The 26220-nt window shown below is 45.4% G+C and overlaps 1 protein-coding gene across 6 annotated transcripts in view; it reads right to left on the reverse strand.

Annotated features, from left to right (window-relative positions):
- The window catches only part of megf11 (multiple EGF-like-domains 11), a 514753-nt gene that overhangs the window by 50305 nt on the left and 438228 nt on the right, over positions 1-26220 (reverse strand). For 5 of the 6 annotated variants that reach the window (XM_038813978.1, XM_038813980.1, XM_038813981.1 and 2 more), the window contains 4 exons: positions 18585-18713; positions 14621-14749; positions 7052-7180; positions 5162-5395 (listed from right to left, as the gene is read on the reverse strand). In XM_038813978.1, coding sequence (XP_038669906.1) covers positions 5162-5395; positions 7052-7180; positions 14621-14749; positions 18585-18713 — 621 coding nt within the window. The remainder of the gene's footprint in view (positions 1-5161; positions 5396-7051; positions 7181-14620; positions 14750-18584; positions 18714-26220) is intronic. The other variant, XM_038813977.1, reaches the window with a different exon arrangement.

Raw genomic sequence — 26220 nt, forward strand, 5'->3', positions numbered from 1 at the left:
TGATTCACTATCCAGTGTACAGTGTGAAACGTGCACTGATTCAATTTCCAGTGTTCAGTGTGAAACGTGTCACTGATTCACTATCCAGTGTGAAACGTGCACTGATTCACTATCCAGTGTTCAGTGTGAAACATGCACTGATTCACTATCCAGTGTGAAACGTGCACTGATTCACTATCCAGTGTGAAACATGTCACTGATTCACTATCCAGTGTTCAGTGTGAAACGTGCACTGATTCATTATCCAGTGTTCAGTGTGAAACGTGTCACTGATTCACTATCCAGTGTTCAGTGTGAAACATGTCACTGATTCACTATCCAGTGTTCAGTGTGAAACGTGCACTGATTCACTATCCAGTGTTCAGTGTGAAACATGTCACTGATTCACTATCCAGTGTTTAGTGTGAAACGTGCACTGATTCATTATCCAGTGTTCAGTGTGAAACGTGTCACTGATTCACTATCCAGTGTGAAACATGTCACTGATTCACGATCCAGTGTTCAGTGTGAAACGTGCACTGATTCACTATCCAGTGTTCAGTGTGAAACGTGCACTGATTCACTATCCAGTGTTCAGTGTGAAACATGTCACTGATTCACTATCCAGTGTTCAGTGTGAAACGTGCACTGATTCATTATCCAGTGTTCAGTGTGAAACGTGTCACTGATTCACTATCCAGTGTTCAGTGTGAAACATGTCACTGATTCACTATCCAGTGTTTAGTGTGAAACGTGCACTGATTCATTATCCAGTGTTCAGTGTGAAACGTGTCACTGATTCACTATCCAGTGTGAAACATGTCACTGATTCACGATCCAGTGTTCAGTGTGAAACGTGCACTGATTCACTATCCAGTGTTCAGTGTGAAACGTGCACTGATTCACTATCCAGTGTTCAGTGTGAAACATGTCACTGATTCACTATCCAGTGTTCAGTGTGAAACGTGCACTGATTCATTATCCAGTGTTCAGTGTGAAACGTGTCACTGATTCACTATCCAGTGTTCAGTGTGAAACATGTCACTGATTCACTATCCAGTGTTCAGTGTGAAACGTGCACTGATTCACTATCCAGTGTTCAGTGTGAAACATGTCACTGATTCACTATCCAGTGTTCAGTGTGAAACGTGCACTGATTCATTATCCAGTGTTCAGTGTGAAACGTGCACTGATTCACTATCCAGTGTTCAGTGTGAAACATGCACTGATTCACTATCCAGTGTGAAACGTGCACTGATTCACTATCCAGTGTGAAACATGTCACTGATTCACTATCCAGTGTTCAGTGTGAAACGTGCACTGATTCATTATCCAGTGTTCAGTGTGAAACGTGCACTGATTCACTATCCAGTGTGAAACATGTCACTGATTCACGATCCAGTGTTCAGTGTGAAAGGTGTCACTGATTCACTATCCAGTGTACAGTGTGAAACGTGCACTGATTCACTATGAACCTTTTTCACTATTGGCGGAAACCAGCTTTAGCCCCTGTTATTTGTAAACAGAATTCCCATTGATGTAGAATCCCGCTGTCTTGTCACATCTCCCTAGGAATGGTACGCAAGTATCCGGAACTATTTTGAAATGGAAGTCTGTGCACGAGTATTTGATGTTCTAATATTTGAAGCAACAGGTGACTCGACTTTAGAAATTCTGCAGAAATTGAATGAATTACTGGGGCTGTATTGAACAAGTGAATGTAAACAGAAATGCTGTTGAGTTAGTGTGTGGTTATGAAAAGTTCATAATTGTTTCCTGATATGTCACAGAGGAGGGTGCAGGCACTAAGTACAAATGTAGTCATTGATTCAGTGCGTGGTTTGTGCTGACGATGTGAGTCCATCACTGGAACTGTGGCAGCCGAACAAATCCATGTGCCCACTTCAAAAAAAATGCTTGAACAATAACGGGGATCTTCCTGTCTATATCACCAGTGGCGTCCTCGGGATATTTTGCTCTCAAAACAATTTGTTGAATTAACAATCATTTGTTATAAATTGCAATGCTTCCAGGAACACAGGGGCTGGTTTAGCACACTGGGCTAAATCGCTGTCTTTGAAAGCAGACCAAGGCAGGCCAGCAACATGGTTCAATTCCCGTACCAGCCTCCCCGAACAGGCGCAGGAATGTGGCGACTAGGGGCTTTTCACAGTAACTTCATTGAAGCCTACTTGGTGACAATAATCGATTTTCATTTCATTTTCACAAATGTATGTGATCGAATTATCTCAGGGGAGCCTGAGGTGGTAGAAAAACAGTCGTTAAGAAATGTTTGATATTAAATTTATTTGTGTTCTCCGTCCTTAAGTTTATTTTTCTCGCCTCTTTACATTTCCATGCACCAAATATATATACGAGGGTCACAACACCAGTTTCAGATCACTACCGAATGGAGAACATTTCAAAGCAATGGGGAGAGGGCAGGGCTGTGATGGACCACAGTGAATTTCACCTTCAAAAGAGTTGGCTCAGTAGGCCACAGGCCTGCTGTGAATGACACCCAGATATCCATTACGGAGTGTGAAATAGCCTCAAAGGCCTGCTCTTTGATCAACAACGGCAAGTATTCGAGATTTATGCATTAGGATACAGAAGCATTGGGATCAGTAACTGGGGGGGGGGGGGGGGGGGGGGGGTTAGTGACACTGTCAATGGTTTGAATGCGGAAGGAAATCCTGTGACTAATCCCAATTGACCAAAATAATCTGCCTGAATACTTTCCGTGCATGGCGGCTAAATAATTGACAATACAGTTCGTAAATCACACATGTAACTGTAAGAGCTAAATCAGGCGAGTTAAGGAAGTGCTGCTCATTCAAGGTAAGTTCATTTAACCTTCGGTGTGTTGAAAAATGTTCTCTGTGTTCTTAACGCAAATTGGAATTAGGGTGATTCACAGGTAGTGGCGATTGTCAATCAAATTATTTCTATTTTGCTACATTATTTAGGTAAGAATGCAAGTATTAAAAAAGTTGGTGACGTACCCTGGTGATCGAGGTCAATAACATCAGCTCTAATTCTACTGGCGGGGACCTATTTAGCTCAGTTGGCTAATCAGCTGGTTCATAATGCAGAGCAAGACCAGCAGCGCAGGTTCAATTCCTGAACCAGCTGAGATTATTCATGAAGGCCCCACCTTCTCAACCCTGATCCTCAGGTTAGATCACCATTACTCAGCTCTGGGGAAAGCAGCCTATGGTCATTTGGGTCTATGGTAACTTTACACACTAATTCAATTTAGCAAAGCTGGTTTAGCTCAGTGGGCTAGACAGCTGGATTGTGGTGCAGAACAAGGCCAGCAGCACGGGTCCAATTCCATTACCAGCTGAGAATTCTGAATTCTCCCTCTGCGCACGCGAACAGGTGCCGGAATGTGGCGACTAGGTGCTTTTCACGGTAACTTAATTGTAGTGTTAATGTAAGCCTACTTGTGACAAAAAAGGTTACTTATTTATTTAACAGCGAGAAACACAGTTCATTGCTCAGTCAAATATTACCCTTCCTTCCCTACCCATTTTGTAACTTGGCCCAGTCTCGCTGACTTCCCACAATTCACAGTTATGTTAAAAAGAACTTACAATAATATGGTGCCTTCTAGTCAAATAATGACTGGGAAGTGTAACCTCTGTTGTTTTGTAGACAAACTCAGCAGAGAGTTTATACACAGCTATGTCCTGTAAAGCAATAGTTTACCAGATGAACTGTTTTTTGATGGTGTTGGTTGAGGGACACGTGGCCAGCACAGTGGGAGAGATCACTGATCTTCTTGAAATGCTGGCTGTGGGATCTTTTACACCCAGCTGAACAGACATCCGTTGACCGTCTCATGTCAAAGACAGCACCCTCCAGCAGTGCAGCCCTCCCTCAGCACTACACTGAAGTGTCAGCAAAAATTGTAGGCTTAAATCTCTGGAGTCAGTTTTTAATTTATGATCTTTTGACACAAGGCAACACTGCTACCACTGGGAAAAGCTGGCACTATTCCTAACAATAACTAAATTATTCCTGAAAAATGACATTTTGTCAAAACTTTTTGCCATGTACTCATCAGGACAATCACAAGGATACCAATATCAGGAGAGGCAACAACTTTATACAATATGAAAAGCGAGTGCTAATTGGGAGGCAAGTGCTCTCTGATTGGTAGAGGTATTGGCACGGTGAATGCATCAGGCCATACACTGGTGAATCGTATTAAATAGCATGACCCTTCCGCTGTTCCCAACAGGCAAGATACAGAACGTACCCATTCAGCCTATACGTGCAAAACTCAAAACACAGTGTCCAACCTTAGATGTAATTCCGTGATTGGACAACATTTGCTAAATAATCCTCAGTGTGCTAACAATTATGCTGCCCAGCAATTTAAGGTTGCTGTTAGGTTTGCAGCCTGGCACATTTGTGTATACTGGGAGCTACATATATTAACGCACAGAGCCCTGTTCTTTGTACACAGAAAGAATGTGTACACACATTGCACCTGTTTCAGCTGAAAGAAAAGCCATTCACTGGTTCATGCCTCAGGGCAACGCCTTGACCAACCAAGAGTCAAGTAGAATAATTTAAATTTGAAATCAATGCTTGCCAGTTAACTGTCAGTCACCATTAACTGGTGCATTCTCTTCCCATGCAGTATAAAGTTGTTGTTTCCTCTGACATTAGTATTCTTGTGATGGTCACGATGAGTGCAAGGTGAAAAGCTTTGACAACATAATTTCTATAACACCAAACGAGTATTTAAATTATTACCATGTATTCTCATAATTCTCAAACTGATTATTTTAGTAATGCATGGTGAAAATTGCAAGTAAAAATTAATAAATTCTAAAATGTGGTGCCGATGAATGAGCTATGGGTCCTGTTGACCCATGTCTTGAATCTCCCTCACATCGTTGGAACTGACCTCTGAGGCTGTGCTCCTTTTCTTGGGTTCCTCTCCTCATACGACAATTGTGTCCTTTTACAATGCTGCCCAGTATCCCCAACTCTCCTAGATTCTGATCCCTGTGTAGAATTTGGACTATCGCACGTTCATTAACCTGGTGATGGTCATGGGGTGGGTTTGTAATGTCAAGGACCCTAAGCTCCGACTTCACCCATCGAGTCCCAGCAATCAATGCAACGGTTTGATATCTCTCTGCTGCGGTGAGGCTGATCTTACCAGAGAGCGAATAGTCTGCGTTAGTCATTCGCATGGCCGGGGTGTAGGATACGCTGGGCATGTCGTGACCTTTCTCTCTCTGCTTCCACTTGTACCAGCTGAACAGAACCAGCAGCAAGACTATTATCAGGAGGAGGATAATGATCCCAGTTATGGCACCGATGGAATGCCTGTCTGAAGCGAGTGCCGGACTGATTCTTGTGTACGGGTTCAGCTCATCCATTAGCAAGGCAGCTAGAGGAGAGAATACATCGTCAGGAAAAGGACAAATATATCACTTTTAATTGTATCACATTACACAGAATGACGTGGCATTGACTGCAGTGAATCAGGCCATTCATCTGAACAATGTCTGTGTTCATGCCTCCTCACACACTTCTTCAACTCACACGCATTACCCGCCATCCTCTTCTTCCTCATGTACTTATCTAGATTCCCTTTATTGTATCTATTTAAGATTTCCACTTAAATGCAACAAGCAATAAATATTTTGTTGTTAAAGATATATATAGTGGGCAGCACGGTAGCACAGTGGTTAGCACTGTTGCTTCACAGCGCCAGGGTCCCAGGTTCGATTCCTGGCTTGGGTCACTGCCTGTGCGGAGTCTGCACGTTCTCCCCGTGTCTGCGTGGGTTTCCTCCGGGTGCTCCGGTTTCCTCCCACAAGTCCCGAAGACGTGCTGTTAATTGGACATTCTGACTTCTCCCTCCGTGTACCCGAACAGGCGCCGGAATGTGGCAACTAGGGGCTTTTCACAGTAACTTCATTGCAGTGTTAATGTAAGCCGACTTGTGACATTAATAAAGATTATTATTATTATAATGACAGCTGTAGGGACTAAGTTAAAGTTTTTCCTTTTATTGATGAAATGTTGGACGAAATTCTCCGACCCCCCGCAGGGTCGGAGAATCGCCCGGGCCGGCGTAAATCCCGCCCCCACCGTGGTCGGAATTCTCCGCCACCCGGGAATTGGCGGGAGCGGGAATCGTGCCGCGCTGATTGGCGTGCCCACTGCGGCGATTCTCCGGCCAGAGATGGGCCGAAGTCCCGCCGCTGACAGGCCAATCCCGCCGACGTGGTTTCAACCACCTCTGGTGGCGGTGGGATTGGCGGCGGGAGCGGGCCCCAGGGTCCTGGCGGTGGCGTGGGGCAATCGGACCCCAGGGGGTGCCCCCACGATCCACCAATCGGCGAGCAGGCCAGTGCCGTGGGTGCACTCTTTTTCTTCCGCCGCCGCCACGGCCTCCACCATGGCGGAGGCGGAAGAGAACCCCCTCTACCGCGCATGCGCCGGTGGTGACGTCAGCGGCCGTTGACGCACCAGCGCATGCGCGAACCGGTGAAGGCCTTTCGGCCAGCCCCGACGCCAGGCGGCAGGCGTCAAAGGCTGTTGCCGCCGATTTTGGCGCCAGTCGGTGTGGCGCCAACCGCTCCGGCGCGGGCCTAGCCCCTAAAGGTGCGGAGAATTCCACACCTTTGGGGAGGCCCGACGCCGGAGTGTTTGGCGCCACTCCGCTACGCCGGGACCCCCCGCCCCGCCGGGCAGGGGAGAATCCCGGCCATTAACTGTAAAAGCTGTTACGTTGATGCCAATGTGATTAATTCTATGTTTAAATTAAAGTTTATTTTAACATAAAGGACACCTATCAGTCAACGTTATTACTCCTGTTTCCTCACACTTTTATAAATTGCAAATTGTTGGGTTTCTTGTCTGAGATCCTGACACCGTACTTCCACTTTTAGCTTATTTTATGTAAAGGAATGAGCACATGAAAATCCCAAAGTGTTTGGATTGAGACTTCCTGATTATCGCAGCTTTTTATCTGAATGCAGCCTAGTAGGTGCCACTTATTAAACACTGCAATTGTTTTGTTATCAGCATCACATACCTTGGTCACAGTGGATGCCTTTGAATCCAGGCGTGCAGTAGCAGGTCCCAGTCACATGGTCACAAGTGGCATTATTCATACACTCACAAAGCTGTTGACAACCATAGCCAAAAGTACCAGGAGGACACTCTGCAAAGCATTGGAGGATATAATTCAGGGTTTGCACCAGCCTTTTACAGACACAATAATGTCAATGCTTATGGCAGTTCTCTGACACACTATTAATGAATTTGAAACAGTGAGCTCCCTTACCAGAAGCATCTTTTCTAAAACATTCTATTGACTATGATCTATTTGTTAATTTGTTTCTCTGTCATGATAGGAGTTATGGATGTAGCTGAGTGAGTTAATGAGTTGATTGCCTGCACATTGTATACGTCCAGAACACATTAAAATTCTTGCATCTGTGCATGTTCCGACAACTCTTTCCATTATACATTTCCATGTCCTCATTTATAATGAAAACTGTATGGTCCTTTTTGCTCATTACCAGTGAAGTGTGTAATTATAAACTAGTTGATCACCCATCTTGGTATTGCCAGTCAAGACCTAAATGTAGTGAAGTGGAGTTAGATGGTGAAGTGGAGTTAGATGGTGAAGTGGAGTTAGATAGCGAAGTGGAGTTAGATGGTGAAGTGGAGTTAGATGGTGAAGTGGAGTTAGATGGTGAAGTGGAGTTAGATGGTGAAGCGGAGTTAGATGGTGAAGCGGAGCTAGATGGTGAAGCGGAGCTAGATGGTGAAGCGGAGTTAGATGGTGAAGTGGAGTTAGATGGTGAAGTGGAGTTAGATGGTGAAGTGGAGTTAGATGGTGAAGTGGAGTTAGATGGTGAAGTGGAGTTAGATGGTGAAGTGGAGTTAGATGGTGAAGTGGAGTTAGATGGTGAAGTGGAGTTAGATGGTGAAGTGGAGTTAGATGGTGAAGTGGAGTTAGATGGTGAAGTGGAGTTAGATAGTGAAGTGGAGTTAGATGGTGAAGTGGAGTTAGATAGTGAAGTGGAGTTAGATGGTGAAGTGGAGTTAGATGGTGAAGTGGAGTTAGATGGTGAAGTGGAGTTAGATGGTGAAGTGGAGTTAGATGGTGAAGTGGAGTTAGATGGTGAAGTGGAGTTAGATGGTGAAGTGGAGTTAGATGGTGAAGTGGAGTTAGATGGTGAAGTGGAGTTAGATGGTGAAGTGGAGTTAGATGGTGAAGTGGAGTTAGATGGTGAAGTGGAGTTAGATGGTGAAGTGGAGTTAGATGGTGAAGTGGAGTTAGATGGTGAAGTGGAGTTAGATGGTGAAGTGGAGTTAGATGGTGAAGTGGAGTTAGATGGTGAAGTGGAGTTAGATGGTGAAGTGGAGTTAGATGGTGAAGTGGAGTTAGATGGTGAAGTGGAGTTAGATGGTGAAGTGGAGTTAGATGGTGAAGTGGAGTTAGATGGTGAAGTGGAGTTAGATGGTGAAGTGGAGTTAGATGGTGAAGTGGAGTTAGATGGTGAAGTGGAGTTAGATGGTGAAGTGGAGTTAGATGGTGAAGTGGAGTTAGATGGTGAAGTGGAGTTAGATGGTGAAGTGGAGTTAGATGGTGAAGTGGAGTTAGATGGTGAAGTGGAGTTAGATGGTGAAGTGGAGTTAGATGGTGAAGTGGAGTTAGATGGTGAAGGATAATTGTCTCGGTTTGGGAAGTGGAGGCAGATGTAAATCAGTTGTCAACATCGTCCATTGTTTCATTATTTTTCTATTTCCATCCTGAATTTGTACCTCCACATTTCTGCACACGCAGAAAACAACATCTGTGAAAGGTCTTTGTGAAATCCTCCAGTCTCCGTGTCACTCCATGTGCAGGAGGTTATACATCTGCCCAAATCTGAGACAAAAAGTTGTCTCTCTGACTTATTGGCAACATTATCGAGAGAAATATAATCATATCGATGTGAAACATGCCACATGTAAACTTTATTATAAAGAAAGAAAAAGACTTGCATTTATATAGCACCGGGGTACCAGTGGTACCTATGAAGCACTTCAGAATTGTAGTCTTTGCTGCAATGTATGAAACACAGCAGCCAATTGGTGCATGGCAAGCTCCCACACACAGCAATGACCTGATCATTTGTGATGTTTGTTGAGTGATAACTATTGGCCAGGGTACGGTATAATGCTCCTTCTCTTCAAAATTATGCCAAGGGGTCTTTTACATCTACCCGAGTAGGCAAATGGGGCCTCAGCCCCATTCAAACGATGGCATGGCTGACCACGCAGCATTCCCTCAGTACTGAATAGGAACGTCAGTCTCAGTTTTTCTGTTCAAGTCCTAAAGTGGGATTCGAACCTGGAACCTTGTGACTCAGAGGCAAGAATGCCCCCAGATAAGCTGATAATGCTTCAAGTGTTTTTAATGTATCGGTCCTGAATGTCCTTTCTAGTTATGTCAGTAAGGCTGGTTACACAGATAGTTTTGCAATCGGTAGCATAGATTGTCAGGTGTTTTAACGCTGAAAGGCTCCCTGTATTGTCAAAACAATGCTTGATTGCCCGAGGTCAGAAGCCCAGACTGCTGTGCTGCAAATACCGTGGGATCATTCTTCGGATGATGTACGCTCAACATTTGTTTACAATACTCACTTGTCCATAAATGGGTTACATTGCTTTCAGGGGTAGAGAGGTAGCAGATTGGCTCCCAAAAAAACTGCGTAAGTCTATTAAAATTATACATAACTTCAATGCAACTCCTTTTATAGCAGGGCGTACAGCTAATCTGTGTGTTTGACTGTTGTCGTGTACTTCACAGGATATTGCTGCTATATGTGTTAATAAGGCTGTAATAAGGAAACAAAGAAAATGGGTCGATCCATCCAGTGTTGAGTCTTACTCCCAGTTTCCCAGAAGACTCAACAACCTCTTTATATGCACATTAAAGACTGAATTTCAAACTAAACTATTGTGTGAGGAAATGGATGATTTGCTCCTGTACCTAATAACTACAACACAAGCTTTCTCTCACTGCTCTGTGGCAGTCTGCCAAAGAAAATGCTCCATCGAGAGGACATTCCCTATTGTTGAGGAAGTCAGACACAACCTGGAGGAGTCTGAGAGAAAAGGGTCTTGCATTGCTGAGAAGGTTTCACGGTTTCCAGCTCAAACAAATTCTACGACCAAGAGACAGACTTTATTGAGACAGGTACCTGTCCTAGTTTTCTGTTTGGAGTGGGAGGGCAGGGGAAGAGGGCAAATTGAAGGACTGCGCTTAGCTTGTATCATTTTATCTGACTCACCCCAATGCAAAGATTGTCCCACATGTGATGAGCCATTGATGCTATGACTCTGACTTTAAGCTGAAGAATACACACAGGTTGTTTTAACTGTGGTTTGATACTTTGGCCCAGAATTCTAGCTGGTGACTCAAGAGAAGGTGGGAAGTTTCAATCCCTGCCTGGTCCCCAAGAAACAATACTGATCGAAAAGGGACAAATTCCTGCCTTTGGGGTTCCTGCTGCACCCCAGGACTGCAGATCAGGAAATTACACCCCCCTAATTTACAGGGTTCCTTCCATTGAAATTCAATGTCTGAACTCCTTGCTATGGGTGTCAAGTGGCGAAATCTTCCCTTAAGTAGACCCCGCAAACAGGAAGCAAAACACGCTGTTACACCAGATGGATTGTGTCTCAGGAAATAATCATCTTTCTTGTCACAATAGTCTTACATTAACACTGCAGTGGTTACTGTGAAAATCCCCTAATCGCCACATTCTGCCGCCTGTTCGGGTACGCAGAGGGAGAATTCAGAATGCCCAATTCACCTAACAGCACGTCCTTCAGGACTTGTGGGAGGAAACCGGAGCACCCGGAGGAAACCCACGCAGACACAGGGAGAACGTGCAGACTCCGTACAGACAGTGACCCAAGCCGGGAATCGAACCCGGGACCCTGGCGCTGTGAAGTCATTGTGCTAACCACTGTGCTACTGTGAAATGTTGCAAAATGAATGTGAGATGTTCTCTGGGAAATTGAACAAAGGCAATAGATAAATGAATGGTCACTCGAGTTACAATCATGTAATGAGCTGATGGAGGTCCTACAAGCTGAATTCAGGGAGTTAGGAGTTAAACTAAAAAGTAGGACCTCAAAGGTAGTAATCTCAGGATTGCTACCAGTGCCACGTGCTAGTCAGAGTAGGAATGTCAGGATAGATAGGATGAATGTGTGGCTTGAGAGATGGTGCAAGAGGGAGGGATTCAAATTCCTGGGGCATTGGGACCGGTTCTGTGGGAGGTGGGACCAGTACAAACCGGACGGTCTGCACCTGGGCAGGACTGGAACCGATGTCCTAGGGGGAGTGTTTGCTAAAGCTGTTGGGGAGCGTTTAAACTAATGTGGCAGGGGGATGGGAACCGATGCAGGAAGTTGGAAGGTAGTAAAACAGGGACAGAAGCAAAAGGAAGTAAGGGGGAAAGTGTAAGGCAGAGAAGACATAGTCAAAAATCAAAAAGGGCGACAGTACAAGGTACAGTGACTGAGGGGAGCTCAGTGAATAGGCCCAGTAACTAAAAGGAATAAAACTGGAGATGTTAAGGTTCAAAACAGAGGTAAAAAAAACAACATAAGTGTACTTTACTTGAATGCTCGTAGTATTCGGAATAAAGTAAATGAGTTGATGGCTCAAATCATCGTAAATGACTATGATTTAGTGGCCAATACTGAAACATGGTTAAAGGATGGTCACGACTGGGAGTTAAATATCCAAGGGTATCAAACTATTCGGAAGGACAGAGTGGATGGTAAGGGAGGTGGTGTTGCTCTGTTATTTAAGGATGACATGTGGGCAATAGTAAGGGATGACATCGGTGCTATGGAGGATAAGGTTGAATCCATTTGGGTGGAAATCAGGAATAGTAAGGCGAAAAAGTCACTGATAGGAGTAGTCTATCGGCCACCAAATAGTAACGTTATGGTGGGGCAGGCAATAAACAAAGAAATAACTGATGCATGTAGAAATGGTACAGCAGTTATCATGGGGGATTTTAATTTACATGTCAATTGGTTTAACCAGGTCGGTCAAGGCAACCTTGAGGAGGAGTTTATAGAATGTATCCACGATAGTTTCCTAGAACAGTATGTAATGGAACCTACGAGGGAACAAGCGGTCCTAGACCTTGTCCTGTGTAATGAGACAGGATTGATTCATGATCTCATAGTTAGGGATCCTCTCGGAAGGAGCGATCACAATATGGTGGAATTTAAAATACAGATGGAGGGTGAGAAGGTAAAATCAAATACTAGTGTTTTGTGTTTAAACAAAGGAGATTACAATGGGATGAGAGAAGAACTAGCTAAGGTAGACTGGGAGCAAAGACTTTATGGTGGAACAGTTGTGGAACAGTTGAGGAACAGTGGAGAACCTTCCAAGCGATTTTTCACAGTGCTCAGCAAAGGTTTATACCAACAAAAAGGAAGAACGGTAGAAAGAGGGAAAATTGACCATGGATATCTAAGGAAATAAGGGAGAGTATCAAATTGAAGGAAAAAGCATATAAAGTGGCAAAGATTGCTGGGAGATTAGAGGACTGGGAAATCTTTAGGGGGCAACAGAAAGCTACTAAAAAAAGCTATAAAGAAGAGTAAAATAGAGTATGAGAGTAAACTTGCTCAGAATATAAAAACAGACAGTAAAAGTTTTTACAAATATATAAAACAAAAGAGTGGCTAAGGTAAATATTGGTCCTTTAGAGGATGAGAAGGGAGTTTTAATAATGGGAAATTAGGAAATGGCTGAGGAACTGAACAGGTTTTTTGGGTTGGTCTTCATAGTGGAAGTCACAAATAACATGCCAGCGACTGATAGAAATGAGGCTATGACAGGTGAGGACCTTGAGAGGATTGTTATTACTAAGGAGGTAGTGATGGGCAAGCTAATGGGGCAAAGGTAGACAAGTCTCCTGGCCCTGATGGAATGCATCCCAGAGTGCTAAAAGAGATGACTAGGGAAATTGCAGATGCACTAGTGATAATTTACCGAAATTCACTAGACTCTGGGGTGGTCCCGGTGGATTGGAAATTAGCAAATGTGACACCACTGTTTAAAAAAGGAGGTAGGCAGAGAGCGGGAAATTATAGGCCAGTGAGCTTAACTTCGATAGTAGGGAAGATGCTGGAATCTATCATCAAGGAAGAAATAGCAAAGCATTTGGATAGAAATTGTCCCATTGGGCAGACGCAACATGGGTTCATAAAGGGCAGGTCGTGCCTAACTAATTTAGTTGAATTTTTTGAGGACATTACCAGTGCAGTAGATAATGGGGAGCCAATGGATGTGGTATATCTGGATTTCCAGAAAGCCTTTGACAAGGTGCCACACAAAAGGTTGCTGCATAAGATAAAGATGCATGGCATTATGGGTAAAGTAGTAGCATGGATAGAGGATTGGTTAATTAATAGAAAGCAAAGAGTGGGGATTAATGGGTGCTTCTCTGGTTGGCGATCAGTAGCTAGTGGTGTCCCTCAGGGATCCGTGTTGGGCCCATAGTTGTTCACAATTTACATAGATGATTTGGAGTTGGGTACCAAGGGCAATGTGTCCAAGTTTGCAGATGACACTAAGATGAGTGATAAAGCGAAAAGTGCAGAGGATACTGGAAGTCTGCAGAGGGATTTGGATAGGTTAAGTGAATGGGCTAGGGTCTGGCAGATGGAATACAATGTTGACAAATGTGAGGTTATCCACTTTGGTAGGAATAACAGCAAACGGGGTTATTATTTAAACGATAAAATATTAAAGCATGCTGCTGTGCAGAGAGACCTGGGTGTGCTAGTGCATGAGTCACAGAAAGTTGGTTTACAGGTGAAACAGGTGATTAAGAAGGCAAATGGAATGTTGTCCTTCATTGCTAGAGGGATGGAGTTTAAGACTAGGGAGGTTATGCTGCAATTGTATAAGGTGTTAGTGAGGCCACACCTGGAATATTGTGTTGAGTTTTGGTCTCCTTACCTGAGAAAGGACGTACTGGCGCTGGAGGGTGTGCAGAGGAGATTCACTAGATTAATCCCAGAGCTGAAGGGGTTGGATTATGAGGAGAGGTTGAGTAGACTGGATCTGAACTCGTTGGAATTTAGAAGGATGAGGGGGGATCTTATAGAAACATATAAAATTATGAAGGGAATGGATAGGATAGATGCGGGCAGGTTGTTTCCACTGGCGGGTGAAAGCAGAACTAGGGAACATAGCCTCAAAATAAGGGGAAGTAGATTTAGGACTGAGTTTAGGAGGAACATCTTCACCCAAAGGGTTGTGAATCTATGGAATTCCTTGCCCAGTGAAGCAGTTGAGGCTCCTTCATTAAATGTTTTTAAGGTAAAGATAGATAGTTTTTTGAAGAATAAAGGGATTAAGGGTTATGGTGTTCAGGCCGGAAAGTGGAGCTGAGTCCACAAAAGATCAGCCATGATCTCATTGAATGGCGGAGCAGGCTCGAGGGGCCAGATGGCCTACTCCTGCTCCCAGTTCTTATGTTCTTATGATGCCTGTTGATGCTTTCCACTTAGTCACTGTGAAAAGAATGCGGTTTATTGGCAATGCTGGTGCTTAACTCACTCTGCTCGCAGTGATTCCCAATGAAACCTGTTCGGCACAAACATTCACCCGTCACATGGTCACAGTCTGCTCCATTCTGGCATTTGCAGAGTTGGATACAATCTTTTCCAAAAAAGCCCATCGGACATCCTGCAACATAAGCCCTCTGTCAGAAAAAGTTTCACAACATACTATCGTTTTATTCATATCACATTCCAATCGGAGAAAAAAAGAAATAAGAGGAAACCAGATGTTTAAACTGTCGTCACGTAGAACATTCTTTGGACTCAGGTTATTCAAACTGCCTCCAGTTGTCCAGCTAACAAACTCGCAGCAACTCTGCAGCTGCCAAGAATGGAGAATGTTGGAGCAACAACATTGTGCAGGACCCAAGGAAGCCAGCAGGGGGCGGGAGCAGAATTGAAGCAGAGAGTAACAGGGAAGGTAGCAGAAGAGCGCGAGGCAGGTAGAGGCTACCTCTATTTACATTACTGGTAAAATCAGTAGACGGTTACAAAGAGCGGCACGGTAGCACAGTGGTTAGCACTGCTGACTCACAGCGCCAGGGTCCCAGGTTCAATTCCAGCCTCGGGTGACTGTGCGGAGTCTGCACGTTCTCCCCGTGTCCGCGTGGGTTTCCTCCGGGTGCTCCGGTTTCCTCCCACAAGTCCCGAAAGACGTGCTTGTTAAGTAATTTGGACATTCTGAATTCTCCCTCTGTGTACCCGAACAGGCACCGGAATGTGGCGACTAGGGGCTTTTCACAGTAACTTCGTTGCAGTGTTAAAGTAAGCCTACTTGTGACAATAAAGATTATTTTTAAAAAAGGTTGGAAGTGTGGGCTTAAGTGGGGTGATCTTCCCAAGGGTCAGTGGGTCGAATGGCCTCCGTCTGCAAATTCTATGATTCTATTACAAGGACCAGTTAAAACATTCTGGATGTGAAATGTGACCATTAGTTTGATGGTAATTGATTCTGCCTAGGATGGATTACTGATGGCAGTGAATGTTGTGGGGTCTTTGGAAGGACAGTACCTGGGGCAGCAGCAACACTCGACAGGCACACTCCCAAAGTATTACTTTGAGTGCTGGTTTCCTCCCCAGTCAGGAATTTTAGACATTACGTACATCTCACAGAAAGCTGGTTGATCAGTTTCAAACTCTATCCCTCCAATGGATTGCTTTCTAATGGATTTGAGGGCAGGATTTTGCCCTTTGAGTCAGGACCCCAATGTTACAGCCCCTCACTGTGTGCGAACCAGTCACCCAGCTGAATTGGGCAACCTGTGGGTGGGTTCGCCATCTAATTATGGGCACGATGGCACAGTGATTTGCATTGCTGACTCACAGCACCAGGCACCCAGGGTGGATTCCGATCTTGGGTGTGGAGTCTGCACCTTCTCCCCGTGTCTGCGTGGGTTTCCTCCGGGTGCTCCGGTTTCCTCCCACAGTCCAAAGATGTGCAGCTTTGAATTTCACAGAATTTACATTGCAGGAGGAGGCCATTCGGCCCCTGGAAAGGGCACCCCACTTTAGCCCACACCTCCCCTCTAACCCCGTAACCCAATAACCAAACCCAAACTTTTTGGATGCTGAGGGCAATTTATCATGGCCAATCCACCTAACCTGCACGACTTTGGACTGTGGGAGGAAACCGGAGCACCCGGAGGAAACCCACGCAGACACGGGGAGAACGTGCAGACTCGGCACAGACAGTGACCCAGCCGGGAATCGAACCTGGGACCCTGGAGCTGTGAAACAACTGTGCTAACCACTGTGCTACCATGCTGTCCTTAGGTGGATTGGCGATTTCCACTTAGTGTCCAAAATGTGCAAGTTAGGTGAAACATGGAAGTCTGGCAATACCTGATCTAAGAAACATGAGGGAATGTCGGGAAAAATCCCACTAAGGGTTAACAGCAGCTGCAGGAGAGGGCTGTGAAATGCAGATAGCCTTTGTCAAACAGGCTTAGCAAACAAAACAAGCAGGTCTTTCAAGTCGCAATCGAGTGAATTTTAGTATACAGCTAACAGCAATGTTTCACACCTTCATCCAAGTTAAGCAGCTGGAAAAGAATGGATGAGGTTTCCAGTTGAATTTGGTGACAAAGGTGTAAAGTTCTGCTGACACCAGGTGAATATGGGAAGCTGGAGACAACATGTCTACGGGAACACATGTTAGACTCAAATTAAAGTCAAAATTATGAGCTGGGGACACAATTTGATAATAATAAAACTATAGAAATGACAGGAATCAAAAGTAACACCCCTTTGAAATCAAAGCATTTTTGAACATCGCAAAGGATACAATGTAATCAGAGATCTAGGAGATGAGGTCATGTTCAAAATGAATACTTAGCCATGTTAGAAAAAATTAGATTAAAGGTACCATTTACAATTCAAGTGAAATAAAAGTTACCTTACAATGAAGTCATAAAAACATAATAACTGTTAGAAAGATATATAAACCCTGAGAAAGGGGCAGAGAAGGAACAAGAGAAGCAAGCAGAGCCAGCTCTCACAGCTCGGTACATGGGAGAAGGACAGAGCAAAGCAGCTGAGCTAAAACAGCTAATACATCTGAGAAAGACCAAAAGCTAAAGAAGAGAGATTGTCAAGGTGGACCTGAAGGTCTCTTCAACCAACCAGGAGAATCCAGAAGCAAGATCTTTTTACTTTTCTGTAAAGACAGTGATTGCATCTTTTAAAAGAAAAAATATAATAATAAAAGAACTTAAAAGTTTTAACCTGAAACAGTGGTTATTACAAAGCCTACTTTACTTACTTAGCAACGCAGGACCGAGGACATCGATGCTACTAAGTGGTATGTAGGTAAAATTCTTCTGTGAAGGTATGGGTTATACCGGGGAATAACTTGAAAACATAGTTTGACCTGAATAGCACCCACCGAAGCCTGCATCGGAGTCAGGGAGTGAGAATCCCTGTTCACCATTTAGAATATCGACCCTTTTTGGTATAGGGGGAATTCTAAGAATGGTGGTGAGTTTTTAACTTCAGGGGTTACGGGGTTAGGGCAGGGCTCTGCCTAGGTAGGGTGCTCTTTCAGAGGGCCAGTACAGACTCTGTGGGCTGAGTGGCCTCCTTCTGCAGTGTAGGGATTCTATGATTCTAATTAAGGATGGCGAGCGGGCTCTCAGAGCTGGAGGACCAATAGGAGGGTTTCCAGCTCACACTAAGTTGCAGCTTGCAGTTCAGGTAAGAGGGAGAAAGGTGGAGCCTCCATTTTGAGATGCTCACCCTCCAGCACCTTAAACTTTAAATTTACAAATGCCCTCAGCAGCCGAGGTACCCTTGTGGAATTCTGCCACCGCACCTAATTTAGACAGGCGGGGAAGGCCTCAAAAGCTGTCTGGGACATTGATCCTGCATCCCCCCCCACCACACGCGGGGGTGTAAGATGGAGTCTGCAGGCACAGGGTGGTGGCCTGCATCTATGTACCAGCCCCCCCCCCCCCCCCACTCCGTGAATCTCTTGACATGGGTCAGAAAACCCCTCCCCTGGACCCGGTGTTTACATTGCCAGGCTATATGTTCCTTCCTCCGATTGGCTATTATTTCTCTTCAAAACTAATCAAATCCCATTCTCAGGAGGCCAAGTTTCTAAATTAAAAGTTCCTGCGATTTCAGCGGCAAATCATCAGTTATAATGAAAAGTTGACACTCCTCGATTTTCGAGACGGAGGCAGATATTGATCCCGGTGTCTGGAGACGGCAGAATTAGTTGTTGCATATAGATTTACTTACACGTTGACAAAAGCCCTGATGTCATAAAGCCTGCTGATAAAGCATCAGCAACAAGCAAGTGTATTATGGAATAATGATTTAAACGATTTATTTTTAACTGAAAGTTACTAAGATTTGCGTAATAAAAGGTTGACTGCGTAATTCTGTTTCACCACAAGGTGGCAGACTCCTCCCAGGGTGGCATTGGTTTGCACAAGGCTGCAATTGAAGCTGGTACTCACGCTGGGTACAGTATAAGCCAGTCCAGCCCTGTGTACATCGACACTCTCCGTCATAAGCACTGCACACTGCTCCGTTATGGCAGTTACATGAATGGATGCAGTTGGGGCCCCAGTAACCCAGCGGGCAAGCTGAACAAAAAGAGAAACCGATGAATAAAGAAAACAAAACAATAAAAAAGTTTCATGAAAGAGCGACGTAGCCGGGGGAGCTTGTTCCAGAGGGCCTGAAGCAGACCCCGCCGTGGCGGGACGCGTGATGAGAATGGGGTTGGTGTGACCGATAGTGTAGCGAGCATGGAGAACCCAAGTCAGGTGGAGAGCGAAGAAACTGCAGAAACTGACCCTGTCCCACAGACACAATGCGATTGCTGCCAGTGAGGACAGGGATAGAGGCTGTCATTTCATAGAAATAGAATTTGCAGTGCAGAAGGAGGCCATTCGGCCCATCGAGTCTGCACCGACTCTTGGAAAGAGCACCCTACCCAAGGTTAACACCTCCACCCTATCCCCATAACCCAGTAACCCCACCCAACACTAAAGGAAATTTTGGACACTAAGGGGCAATTTAGCATGGCCAATCCACCTAACCTGCACATCTTTGGACTGTGGGAGGAAACTGGAGCACCCGGAGGAAACCCACGCACACACGGAGAGAACGTGCAGACTCTGCACAGACAGTGACCCTGGATGCTGTGAACGCATGGGACCCTGGAGCTGTGAAGCAATTATGCTGTCCACAATGCTACCCTGCTGCCCTGTCGAAATGTGGACCATGGTAACTCTGGACCAGGAGGTTGCCCAAAGTGGAGGAGGTGAAGGTGGAGAAGGCAAGGGAGGAATGGATCGGATGTATTACCTGGTAGATGCAGGGAATTTAACTCTTAGGGATTCTGGGCAGCACAGTGGCAAAATTGTCTTACGTTGTGGGCTGTCTTACGGCGCCGAGGACCCAGGTTCGATCCTGGCTCTGGTTCACTCTCTGTGTGGACTTTGCACATTCTCCCCGTGTCTGCGTGGGTTTCACCCCCACAATCCAAAGATGTGCAGGGTAGTTGGATTGGTCACACTAAAATGCTCCTTAATTGGAAAAAAAGAATTGGGTACTCTAAATTTATTTTAAAAATCTCTCAGGGATTTTCCGTATTCAGGATTGAGAATGGTATGTTCCTGGAGTCAGGGTGACTGATATCTCAAACCAGCTTGAAAGGGTATTCAAGAAGGAAGTGGCGATTCCAGTCGCAGTGATCCATGTGTGGGCCAACAAGATTGGAACGAGTAGGCAAGAGGTCCAGTTTGGAGCAAGAGCTGGAACTAAATTAAGGAACAAGACTTCAAGGGTTATAATCTGTGGATTATTATCTGAACAATGTTTTTTTTTAATTTGTTCCTGGGACGTTGCATTTATTGACCTTCCCTAATTGCCCTTGAGGGGGCAGTTAAGAGTCAAGCACGTTGCTGTGGGTCTGGAGTCACATGTCGGCCTGACCGGGTAAGGGCGGCAGATTTGGGGATGGGGCTGGCTTCACCTGAACCGGGTCGGGATCGGGATCGGGAGCCTGACAGAAAGGAGAAGCAGGACAATCCTGCGGACTTTAATAAATGGGAGGCTCAGGTGGAAATGGGAGGAAAGATAATCATTTGAAAACAAAAGGGAAGGGAATAGAGAATTGGTCCGAGATTGTTCTTCTACAGCTAAAGGAACATCTCAAAGATGTAAACCAGGAGGAAAAATTAAAAATGCACAAATAAAACATCAGCAGAAAAACAAGTTTGGGTGTTTGGTCTAAATAAGCGCCTTTATACAAACGCAGATTATACAGAACAAACTGGATGAATTACACGTGAAATTCAACTTGGAGGAAAAGACGTGATAGCCTTCACTAAACCGTGGTTCCAACAATCGGGATTGGGAACTAAGTATCCCAGGAGATAAGATCCACCGTGAAGACAGGGACGGTGGTAAAGGGAAGGAGTAGCCTTAATGATGAAGAATGAAATCACTTCAATGATAAGAGAGAATATAACAGGAGATAAACAGGCAGCGGATGGAGCTTTTCTGGGTAGATTTAAGAAAGAGGAATGAATTTTTGACTGGGATGGGAGTTGGGTGTTAGCAGCTGTGAAATGATTGGATATACAAATGCAGTGATTAGACAAGCTTGTGGCAAAGGCAGAGGTTTTACTGGGGGCAGGGATTTAGCTTTTATATAGTTTGGCATTAGCAGAGTGGGTCATGTCACAAAGGTAGTGAGGTTGCTGAGTGTGTTTGAGACAGTTTGCTGCACTGGTATGTTCTAGAATCAACAAGGGGTCAGACCATATTAGATTTCTTAATCAACAAAATGTGAGATTTAGTTAACAGCCAAACAGAGTTTGAACGTCTATCTAATTCCATCAAATTAGATAATACGATCGGGTTCGATGCCGTGTTTGAAGGGGATGCCGCAGTACAGCTACTGAGATTCTAGATTAACGTGACGCGGAGTTCATTGCAATAAGACAAAGACTATTTTCCCATTAATGGATAAAACAGCTGAGATCTGTGGGAAGTGTTGATCCCCCCCCCCCCCCCCCCACCCCCCGGGCCCCCCCCCCCCCCCCCCATGCTCCCCCCCCCCCCCCCCCCCCTTCCCATGCTCCCCGTCCGCCAGGAAGAATTACCGACGACGAGGTTCACTTGTGGTATTGCAAATCGGGAATCCGACGCTGTGGGTGCTGAGGGTGCGTGTGGGCTACAAAAAGTGTGCAACATCGCTATAGTGTGCCGCTGGGCGGGGGACTTCTGCCAGGGCCGGGGGGAGTAGCGGGGGGTGGCCAGGAGGTGGACTGTGGGGTCAGGGTGGGCAGCCACGGAGCACCATTGCCACAGTCGGCAAGGCAGCCGTGCAGCTGCGCACTCCGCTGACTGCCCACTGTGGATTTAGTGCCATGGGTCGTATGGGCGACGCCCCAGGCCGCCGCCTAGGTGCCCTCTGGCCCCAGTCAGCCCATCAACGGGATGGGCGTGCTACAGCATATCCAGTGCCATCTCCTTGGCCGGGATGAGTGTGTGTGGCTCTTGAGAGCCGATCTCGATCCTGGCGAATCACAGGCCAGCGTTCGTTGGAATTGCACTAGTTCCACATGGCGCTGTGCCAGACGATTAGAATGTCGTGAATCGCTCTGGGACCGGCGCCACTTTTGGGGCCGTAGAACTTACGCGATTTAGTCCCGGCATCAGCACTTAGTGTCTGAAACAGAGAATCTGGCCCAGTGACTCCATGGCTCTGAGTAGGGATAATGAGCAAGTACTCTAATTGGTAGCTGAGTCTAGTGACATCCTGCAAGGATGTGTAATTAGGGCCTGAACTATTCACTATTATTTATTAATGACTTAGATGATGAGATGGAAAGTCACGTTCCGAGGTAGCTGACAGCACCAAAATAGGTGGCATTGTAAACTGTGACAATGGAAATATAAAATTACAAAGTGACAGATTAAATTTATGGGTTAAATTGTGGCAAATTAATTTCAATATAGTCAAATGTGAGGCTTTAACTTAATATGGATGAGGGTGGCGCGGTGGGCCAGTGGTTAGCACCTCTGCCTCATAGTGGCGAGGACCCAGGTTCGAATCCCGGCCCTGGGTCACTGTCCGTGTGGAGTTTGCACATTCTCCCCGTGTTTGTGTGGACCTCACCCCCACAACCCAAAGGTGTGCAGGGTAGGTGGATTGGCCACTCTAAATTTCCCTTAATTTAAAATTTTTTTAAAAATGAGTATGGATAGAGTACTTTCCAAATGGTGAAAAGCTGGGAGCAGTGGCAGTCCAAAGGGACTTGAGGATCTATGTACACAAGTCTTTAGATCATAAAGCAGCAGGGCGGGTACAGATAATAACCAGAGAGATTAATGGAAGGCTGGCCTTTATATCAAGTGGACTAAACTACAAAAGGATAGACATTATGCCATCACTGTATAAATCCCTGGTTAGACCAAACCTGGATCAGTGTGTGCTGTTATTGGCATGGCATCTTAGGAAGGGCATATTGCCCCTGGATAGAGTGTGGTATAGATGTGCCAGCATGGTAGGGAGCCAGTTTAGCTCACTTGGCTAGACAGCTGGTTCGTGTTGCAGAGCGAGGCCAGCCGGAGGGGTACAATTTCCGTACCGGCTGAGGTTATTCATGAAGCTCCCGCCTTCTCAACCCTGCCCCTGAGGTGTGGTGACCCTCAGGTTAAATCACGATCAGTCAGCTCTCCTCCTCAAAAGGGAAAGCAGCCTACGTCCATCTAGGACTCTGGCAACTTTACCATACCGGAGCTCCGAGGGGCGATTTGATCCAAGTATTCAAGATATTAAAGGGGAATAGGTATGTTAGGTGGAGAGAAAATATTGCCATTGACCGGGGAGTCTAGGGCCCAGGGATTTTCATGGGGTTGCTAAAGTCAGGAGACCTGTAAAAATGGTAAGAAGTCTTACAACACCAGGTTAAAGTCCAACAGGTTTGTTTCAAACACGAGCTTTCGGAGCGCAGCTCCTTCCTCAGGTGAATGGAGAGGTGTGTTCCAGAAACATTTATATAGACAAAGTCAAAGATGCCAGACAATGCTTGGAATGCGACCATTTGCAGGTAATCAAATCATTACAGATCCAGGGAGAGGGATAATCCCAGGTTAAAGAGGTGTGAATTGTCGCAAGCCAGGACAGTTGGTTTAAAAATGGTAGCCATGATGTGGAGATGCCGGCTTTGGACTGGGGTGAGCACAGTAAGAAGTCTTACACCAGGTTAAAGTCCAACAGGTTTGTTACGAATCACTAGCTTTCGGAGTGCATTCACCTGAGGAAGGAGCAGTGCTCCGAAAGCTAGTGATTTGTAACAAACCTGTTGAACTTTAACCTGGTGTTGTAAGAACTTCTTACTTTAAAAATGGGGTTTGGGATCCAATCTCAGGATTCCCACCTCCATTCCCATTTACTTTTTAAAAATAAATTTAGATTGAACCTGGGACCTTGGATTCCATGAGGCAGTAGTGCTAATCGCTGCACCACCGTGCTGCCCCCTCCCATTTACAACAATCTTTGTTGGCGGGCAGCAGGGTGGGGCAGTGGTTAGCACTGCCGTCTCACGGCGCCGAGGTCCCAGGTTCGATCCCGCCTCTGGGTCACTGTCCGTGTGGAGTTTGCACATTCTCCCCGTTTCACCCCCACAACCCAAAGATGTGCAGGCTAGGTGGATTGGCCACGCTAAATTGCCCCTTAATTGGAAAAAATTAATTGGGCATTCTAAATTTTTTTAAAAACAAAAAAAATATCTTTGTTGGCGCAAAGGATAAGGGTCAGGTTAGGGAGCCTTCATGTGGCATACCCGTCCCTGCCAGCTCCATTCTAGGGCCGGACATTTCCAACCCACCCACAATTTTGATGGAGGTTCACATTATTAGTAGATGTGGATCATGACACCTCAAAGGACGTTATGATCCACGGAGCACATACTAGCCTTGAGTCAGGAGCCATTCAACATTTCATTTGAATTAGATTTTCATAAATCTGTCAGTTAATCAGAGTCATTCATACTAACAATGACACAAAGCTATTATCCACTTCACATCTCTTAATTGTGTGTGAATAAACAAATAGGCATTGGAAAAAAAACTCTTCAAAGAAAAGTCTGGTGAATCATATAAATTCATAGAATTTACTGTGCAGAAGGAGACCGTTTGGTCCATCAAGTCTGCACCGCCCCTTGGAAAGAGCACCCCACCCAAGTCCACCTGATCCACGTAACCCCACCTATCCTTTTTGGACACTAAGGACAATTTATCATGGCCAATCTACCTAACCTGCACGTCTTTGGACTGTGGGAGGAAACCAGAGCACCCGGAGGAAACCCACGCAGACACAGGGCGAAAGTGCAGACTCCGCTCAGACAGTGACCCAAGCCGGGAATTGAACCTGGGACCATGGAGCTGTGGAGCAACAGTGCTAACCACTATGCTACCGTGCCGTCAAAGTAACAAAAATGTAATTTAAACAAAGACATCACTCTCCTCTTCAGTTGTGCCTGATGAGAAATAAATTTAGCTGAGGAGTTGGATTAGCATTTTTTCAAGTATGAAGGCCTGATATTCATGATTTCAAATAGCCAATCCCAGTGAGCAGAGGCTCCGCTATCTGCCCGTCTCCATAGCTGCCCAAAGGCTGTGGGCCTGACTTCAGCCCGCCCCTGCCTCCCTGGAATGAAAATACGACACGCGGGGGCCTCCTTAACAGAGACAGGTTTCAGAGTAGGCCATTTTCCTGACTCCTTCGCAAAAATCTAACCCTAGGGTTAGGGGGCATAGCCGAAAAATGAAAAATAGAGCTAGCCATTCCTTTCAGGAGTTAATTATGAAACATTTCTACATGCAGTGGGCGGCACGGTGGTACAGTAGCTAGCATTGCTGCCTCACAGCTCCAGGGTCCCAGGTTCAATAGTTTGTGCTGAGTCTGCACGTTCTCCCCGTGTCTGCGTGAGTTTCCTCCGGGTGCTCCGGTTTCCTCCCACAGGCCAAAGATGTGCGGGTTAGGTGGATTGGCCATGCTAAATTGCCTCTCAGTGTCCAGGGATGTGCCGGTTAGATGGGGCTATGAGTTTACAGGGATAGGGTGGGGGAGTTGGCCTGAATGGGATGTCCTGCCGAGGGTCTGTGCGGACCCGATGGGCTGAATGGCCTCATTCGGCACTGCAGGGATCCTATGGATTCAAAATAAGTTTGGAATGCTCTATTGAGCAAACGGTGATTGCTGCTACACCAATGATCAATTTGAAATCTCAGATCGTTAGATTTTTGTTAACCAAAGGTATTAAGGGATGTGATTACATCACAGATCACCCATAATCACATTAAATGGTGAACAGACTCCAGAAGCTCAATGGGCTCATCTTGTTTCTAACAGAGAATCTATTGCCAAACAGCCAAAGGATGAATCAGGGCTTTCTGGGCCACAGTTCAAATAAGTTCTTTGATGTTTCCATTTCATTCAGTTTATGAACATTTCAGAAGGAATGTTGCTTTTGTAAAAAAGAGACCCCAGGATGAAAACTGAAGGAGAAAAACAAAGATTTAGACCGATTCACTTTAATGTATCTGCAACAGGAGCATGGAAAGGGAATGTTGACAATGGGAATCCATGAAGAATATTCACAATTTTGAGGAACAATGTGCTTTTTGTTACATTTTAGAACATAAGAACATAAGAACTAGGAGCAGGAGTAGGCCATCTGGCCCCTCGAGCCTGCTCCGCCATTCAATGAGATCATGGCTGATCTTTTGTGGACTCAGCTCCACTTTCCGGCCCGAACACCATAACCCTTAATCCCTTTATTCTTCAAAAAACTATCTATCTTTACCTTAAAAACATTTAATGAAGGAGCCTCAACTGCTTCACTGGGCAAGGAATTCAATAGATTCACAACCCTTTGGGTGAAGAAATTTTTAACAATATTATTTAGAGAGCCAGTGTTGTTGGTATGATTTGGGTGGGAAGGTGATTTGAGGTTTGGCTTTGAGCTGAAGGAGTTGAAACGTTACAATAGTGATATCAGGAAGAATCTCATCAGTTTGTTGGAGGATAAACAGACCAGGAAACTCTCAAGGCGGAGATTCATCCAA

This window comes from Scyliorhinus canicula, chromosome 12, assembly GCF_902713615.1.
Source record: "Scyliorhinus canicula chromosome 12, sScyCan1.1, whole genome shotgun sequence".
In the NCBI taxonomy this organism is placed as follows: Eukaryota; Metazoa; Chordata; class Chondrichthyes; order Carcharhiniformes; family Scyliorhinidae; genus Scyliorhinus; species Scyliorhinus canicula.